This window comes from Tenrec ecaudatus, chromosome 18 (genome assembly GCF_050624435.1).
Source record: "Tenrec ecaudatus isolate mTenEca1 chromosome 18, mTenEca1.hap1, whole genome shotgun sequence".
NCBI classification, from domain to species: Eukaryota; Metazoa; Chordata; class Mammalia; order Afrosoricida; family Tenrecidae; genus Tenrec; species Tenrec ecaudatus.
The window spans coordinates 11,636,853-11,643,445 of NC_134547.1; the positions used below are offsets into that span (position 1 = coordinate 11,636,853).

Consider the following 6,593-nt stretch of genomic DNA (forward strand, 5'->3'; position numbering starts at 1 on the left):
ACTTTGAGGTGGGCGAGGAGGCCTTTCCAAACTGAGTGGCTGCAGGGGAGGCCATGTGGCCTCCGGGAGGTATGCCCCCTCCCCCCACCTAGCGGGTGGGCGAGGAGGTCCTGAGGTGTCCCTCCCCGCCCCCCACAGCTGTCCGACAGCAAAGACGCCTTCAAGAAGACGTGGAACCCCAGGTTCACGCTGCGCTCCCACTACGACGGCATCCGTGCGCTGGCTTTCCACCACAGCCAGGCCGCCCTGCTCACCGCCTCCGAGGATGGCACGCTCAAGCTCTGGAACCTGCAGAAGGCTGGCACAGCCAAGAAGTGAGGGCAGGGGGGAGCAGGGAACGAAGGGGCAGGGGGGAGGGCGGGCACGCCTGGGCCCAGGGCTGGGCCAGGGGGTCTTACCTCCTCCCGCCCCTTGATTTCCCCATAGGAACGCCGCGCTTGACGTCGAGCCCATCCATGCCTTCCGAGCTCACAGGTAGGGGAGGGCCCCCACCCTGACTTACCTCCTCAAGCTCCTAAAGGTTTGGGTGACCCTGGTGCGAGGCTGCCCTGCAGGGGAGGAAGTGAAGGCTGGTGGGGGCAGCCCCGGTGCGGAGTTCCCTCTGCCCCCCCACCCCAACCCCCGGAGAAACCGAGAGTGGAGAACTGGAAGGCTCCAAGGAACCAGGGGTGCGCTGAGCTTATTTTTACCACCATCCCCGTCCCTGTCCGCACCTCCAGGGGCCCCGTGCTGGCGGTGGCCATGGGCAACAACAGCGAGCACTGCTACAGCGGCGGGGCGGACGCCCGCATCCACAGCTGGAAGATTCCAGACCTCAACATGGACCCATACGATGGTTACGGTGAGGCTGCCCTGCTCTCTGTGCTAGGCAGTGACTGAGGGCATGTCTCGGGGAGGGCAAGACCAGTGGCCTCCGTCAGGGCCAGCCGGCTCTGTTGGGAGTGGGTCAGGCAGCAGCAGCAGAGGAGGGAGGCGAGCCGTGAGCTGAGTCGGGCAGGCCCAGGGGGTGGCATCTTGTCCTGGGTTGATGACTAGGAGTGACCGGCTGGTCCAAGGTCTATCCCCGCCACACAGGCTTGCCCCATTTTCCAGAGGTGTGTGTTGGGGGGCTGTCTTGCCCTGTGAGAGTGAGGGCCTGAGGGCCAAGAGCCACCTTTGTGGACTGGAGGGTCAGGGGGCAGTGGCACCTGTGAATGAGCCCCCCAGGTTGGACGGACTCACCTGGTCTCTGAGGGGACCTTGGATGCTGTGAGGAGAGGCTGCGTGACCCCAGGCCACCCTCTAATGACTCTCTTAGTCTTAAAATTGATGCCCAGCACCCGCTAGAGGTGGGGGATGGGGGCAGGGGGCAGAGACCTGCCTGCCAGCGCTTCCATGCTGGGTGTCGTGGGCCCTGGATGCTTGTTGAACACACTGGTGGTCAGATTGGCTGCCCGAGGGGGTAAGGGAGGGCGTCTGTAGGGATGAGGGGCGATGACTCCAGCCAGTCTGGCCTGCAGACCTGACCCGCCCGTTTCCTCCCTGCGCCCGGGCCAGACCCCAGTGTGCTGAGCCATGTCCTGGAGGGCCACGGGGACGCCGTCTGGGGCTTGGCCTTCAGCCCCTCCTCCCAGCGTCTGGCCTCCTGCTCAGCTGACGGCACCGTGCGCATCTGGGACCCCAGTAGCAGCAGCCCCACCTGCCTCCGAACCTTCCCCGCCGCTGCTGGTAAGAGCAGCAGGGCCTGTCCCCTGGGGGAGGGGGGCCTTGGTGAGGCTCCTCAGACAGCCTTCTCTCCTTCTGCCCCAGAGCACGGCGTCCCCACCTCAGTGGCCTTTGCCAGCTCCGACCCTGCCCACGGTGTGGCTGCCTTCCGCTCAGGTGACACGGTCCTGTACGACCTGGAGGCCGGCAGCGCCCTCCTCACGCTGGAGTCTCGGGGGAGCAGCGGTAAGGGGCTGCTGGACCCGGGCTGGGGCCACAGGGCCCCGTCACATCCCCTCACCTAGTTCCTGCAGGGGCTTTGACGGGCTCCCATCCCTCCTCGGGGGCTCTGTGCCTGGGCTGCCTGCTTCAGTCGTGTACGGAGCAGGGCGAGGGCCTCACGTGATCCATGCCTGTTACAGAGGCAACGCTAATGCCCAGTGAGGCCTGGGGGACTGTCTCTTTTCTGGCCTCTCTGCCCTGAACTCCCTGACCTTCCCCAAAGCGTCCCTCCCTCTGTCGCCTTCTCCATGCAGGCCCAACCCAGATCAACCAGGTGGTGAGCCACCCCAGCCAGCCCATCACCATCACCGCCCACGATGACAGAGGCATCCGTTTCCTGGACAATCGGACAGGTGAAGGCTCTGCCCTGTCCCCCCTTAGGGGGCTCCCTCTTAGCACCTCCAGTGCCCCTCACCCTCCCTGTCTCCCCTCAAGGCTCAGTAAGCTGGGGTAGGGATGGGGGGCATCTCAGCACCTCCTTAAGCCCCCCGCCCTCCCTGCTTCCTCCCTCAGGGAAGTCCGTGCACTCCATGGTGGCTCACCTGGATGCCGTCACCTGCCTAGCTGTGGACCCCAATGGCGTGTTCCTGATGTCAGGAAGTAAGTTGGGCATCCCCAGTCCCACTTGTGCCTGCTGGGTCCCCTAGCCCAGACATTGGTCCCATGAAGGTGTTCTGGGACCTGCTGAGTCTGGAGCTGGTGGAGAATGGGGTTGAGCCTGATAGGGGGCCGTGGGGTGGGGTGTGCACCTGGAGTTAGTACAGTGATACAGACAGAAACAGCAAAGCCCACTGCAGGCCCCTCATCCATGTCACGGTGTCAGATCCTAGAAACACCATCCCCGTTTCTCTGACATGCATGCTGGGGCTCAGGGAAGCTGGGAGACTGACCTGCATAGTGGTTGCCGGGCTAGAAGTCCCGAGGGGCTCAGGGAGCCCTGCGTGAGCCCAGCAGGAAATGGAAGGGCTTGGATGCCAGGCACCTGCTGTGCTCAGTTCAGCCTCCCGGTGCTGGGATGAGCCATTGTGGGGCGGGACCTGGGCAGGGCATCTGACTGCTGTTCACCTTGACTCTGGACATCACTGGTCCCCCAGACCTTCCTCCTTGGGATAAGTGCCGATACAGGGGGGCTGCGGTGGGTACTCCAGGGCCCCCTCCATTTGTGCCCCAGTGACTCACTGCCTCCAACTGTCTGCCATATGGGTGGATGCACTTGTTGGGTTCACGGTAAAGCCTCACACCAGCTGCGGGGAATGGGAAGGGCAGGCAAGTGGCAAGTGGCCGGGCAGCCGCTGACAACCCCTGGCTCACGCTCAGGTCACGACTGCTCCCTGCGCCTGTGGAGCCTGGACAACAAGACGTGCGTACAGGAGATCACAGCCCACCGCAAGAAGCACGAGGAGGCCATCCACGCTGTGGCCTGCCACCCCAGCAAGGCCCTCATTGCCAGCGCCGGTGCCGACGCCCTGGCCAAGGTGTTCGTATGATGTCTCCCGGGCCCTGCCCTGGCTGAGGAGCGGGGCTAGAGGCCGAGGTGAGGGCTGCTGGCCTTCTGTGCTGGGGGACAGCAGATGGGCAGTGTTCTCCAGGCCAGTGGCCGCCACCTTCCAGGCCGTCTCATCTCCCGCAGGTGCCTCCCAGCCTCCTGTCCGGGCCTCGGAGGCCTGGCCTGCCCTCCCCCCCACCTGCTGTGGAGTCTGGTGGTGCTAAAGGGCCCCCCCCTCAGCAGCCCCACATGGCCTGCCTTGGGGTGGGGTATTCTCTCTCTCTCTCTCTCTCTCTCTCAGAGCCTAACCCTTGCTCCCCAACCCAGCCTGAGAGCTGCCCTCAGAGCAGTCCAGCAGGGGCCAGGGGCCTTGGGGCTCTACTTTTCCACACCGCCAGAAGGTGCCAGGTCCCCAGAGACACCCCCCCATCCTCAGACCTGGGTGGGAGCTGGGCTGAGAGGACTCCCCCCTGCCCCGGCTCCCACCCAGAGCCAGGAGTGCAGACTTCCCTCCTACCAGCTTCACACCTCCTATCAGACACTAACCAGCGCTGTCGCCAAGGCCAGCCACTTCCCCCAGGCCTCCCCTGTGGGCTGCAGCGACACGGCCTGGAGGCCAGAGGGGCCGAGCCTCCCTGTAAATCTGTAAAGTAGGGGCTCTAGGTCCCGGGTTGTTATCACTGTGTGATAATTGGCGTCAGTCTCCTCTCCCACCCCTTCTCCCCTCTATTTATTTCCCTCTCTTCATTTGGGCCCCTGCCCCCATGGGACCCCCGCCCCAGTTCCTGTTTATAAGCCCCCCTCCCCGCTCCCCTGGATTTGTCCGTGAAAACTTGTCTCAATAAACCCTTTGGAGTAAGCTGGGTCTGCTGCTAACTGCCACAATGGGTGCTGGCGTGGGTGAGCTGGCTCAGCTGCAGGGTGTGGGGGTGCGCCTGGAGGAGCAGAGAAAGCTTAGAGCTTGGGGCGGGGAGGCGGAAATGGGGGCAGAGGACCGAATCTCCGTCTCTAACCACTCCCTCCCCAGGGGCAGCAGTGGGCTAGGGGAGGTGCCCGGGCAGGCAGGGAATGTGACATTCAACTCAGCTCCCTACCAAAGCTGGTCCCTCACACTGCCCGACCCCCCATACCAGGGGCACACGGGTAGGTGTTGGTCCCTGAGCCGGCAGGGGCCCATCAGCCAGTACTGCCCTACTCAGGAGGCAGGTCTCTACGTGGCTTCAAGACCAGATGGAAGCAGGTGGGAAGGGGTCTCCAGCTCACCAGCAGAATGGCCCCCAGACTCCCAGCCCAGCGTTCTCTGAAGCCCTAGCACGCTCTCTTGGGCCGAGCATCTTCTAGAAAGCTGGGGACAGGGCCCCTGCTAGGCGGCTGGCTTGTGACAGTATGAGCTGCGGTGGCCACCTCTGGCCACAGAGACAAAGGGGACAGACAGGAGCCTGGCCTGGGCCCCATGTGACCAGCTCCCCACATCCCGGCAGGCTCCCCGGCGGGGCGGGGAGTTTGGGTTTTCACTTGGGCCTCAGACTTCCTTCCCTCAGTGGTTCCAGCTCCCGGATGTGGTAACAGAATCGCTACTGTACCCCACTCCCCTCCCTCACAGCCCAGGGCCAGACTGCAGGCTCTTCCCCATCCCCCACCTCCCAGGCCAGGCTGGCCCACCACCAACCCTTCTTCATCCCAGGGCCTCAACCTGGGCCTGCTGTTGGCTCTGGGTCCGCCGAGGCTCTTGGGGCTTCAGCTTCCTGTGTGTAAACTACACAGTGGCCAAGGGGCTTGCAGCTCGCCTAGCAATCCCTCCCGCGCACCACAGACCAAACACGGCCCGCCACCCGGTCCCATGCCATCCTCATCCTCTGTTTGAGCCCCTTGTTGCTGACCCTGCTCCAGCTAAACGGTAAGAAAAACATCACAGCCACTGGTGGCTTCTGAGTCGTAGCAACCCTCTAGGAGAGGGTGGGACTGGCCCGTGGGTTTCTGAGAACTCTTCAGGGGAGTGGAAAGCCCAGGCTTCCTACCAAGGTGCAGATGGTGGCTTTGAACCACCTACCTTGGGTTGAGCAGCCTAACGAGTAACCCACTGCATAGTCACTTTTCTTAGCCAGAGAAAAGCGTGTCTCCTCCCGAAAGTTTCCCCCTGACACGGCCGAGCACAGAGTAGGCCCTCTGTGATGACAATAACAACTGCCTGTCAATGCCCTACCAACCTCCGAATTCTGCACCCCAGCCCCCTACACACGTGCCCCTGAATCTCATCTGATCCCCTCCACAGGCCTGACCTAATCCTGTTGCCTCCAGGCATTCCCCCTGCAGGACAGTGTAGAGCCTCTTGGCCCTGCCTGTCCCATCAGCTGGTAGCTTTGGATCTACCCCCTAGGTAGCCCAGCACTTAACCTACTGAGTCACCAGAGCAAAAGGCCCTGGGGGAAAGACCCACAGACCCCAGGTAGCCTGTCCCCGCAGCCGGGCAGGCGGAGGCGCCCTCACACTACCTGGAGAAGTCCAAGGGCTAGCTTCCAGGCCTCCCAGGGAAGGGAAGGAAGCTCCACCCGCCTCCACCCTGCCCGCCCCATCCCACGTCTGACTCTTCCCGGCACAGGTAGTTTGATCCCTGCCCTTGCCAACAGTCTCAAGAGTCAGACGAGGCAAGGGTGCGTCTGTCTGTTCCACCGGAGCCCTCGGCCTGGCCTGCCCACCTGTGGAATGGGCTAGGTGGGGGTGCTGCTCTCTGCTGCCCTTTCCACCGGATGGGGCCAGAGGCGACAGGGCGCAGACCGGTCCCACACAGGGGTCCGACCGGACATCTTAGTGTTCCTACCGCTTCCCTGCGGTGGGCGCCGGAAGCAGGCCGGTCCAGCGAGGGCCCCCTTCTTAAAGGGCCAGACGCCACCGCCGCTCGGGTGCCCGCGACCCCGCGGGGTGGGGAGGTTGTAAGGGCGGTCCGCCCCTCCTCCAGCTTAGGCAAAAGCAACTTTTTTGGCTTGGAGGTGCCGGGGGCGGGGGGCAGGGGGGAGGTAGGAGGGGGCAATAGCAGTGGCTACCCGCCCCAAGTGGGACCCCCGAGCCCCGGGCGGGGACGTCCCGCCCTCAACTCCAAGGAGCCGGCCCGCCCTCTTCCGCCCCCGGCCCCTAGGCGGGCCCC

General features: G+C 64.0%; 1 protein-coding gene across 3 annotated transcripts in view; it reads left to right on the forward strand.

Moving 5' to 3' along the window:
- Positions 1 to 4,310, forward strand: part of STRN4 (striatin 4) — a 22,865-nt gene extending 18,555 nt beyond the window's left edge. For 2 of the 3 annotated variants that reach the window (XM_075537655.1, XM_075537657.1), the window contains exons 10-17: positions 139 to 314; positions 427 to 474; positions 720 to 841; positions 1,537 to 1,707; positions 1,789 to 1,929; positions 2,220 to 2,318; positions 2,479 to 2,565; positions 3,283 to 4,310. In XM_075537655.1, the coding sequence (XP_075393770.1) occupies positions 139 to 314; positions 427 to 474; positions 720 to 841; positions 1,537 to 1,707; positions 1,789 to 1,929; positions 2,220 to 2,318; positions 2,479 to 2,565; positions 3,283 to 3,452 (1,014 nt within the window). In that variant the 3' untranslated portion in view covers positions 3,453 to 4,310. The remainder of the gene's footprint in view (positions 1 to 138; positions 315 to 426; positions 475 to 719; positions 842 to 1,536; positions 1,708 to 1,788; positions 1,930 to 2,219; positions 2,319 to 2,478; positions 2,566 to 3,282) is intronic. The other variant, XM_075537656.1, reaches the window with a different exon arrangement.
- Positions 4,311 to 6,593: the final 2,283 nt, after the last annotated feature.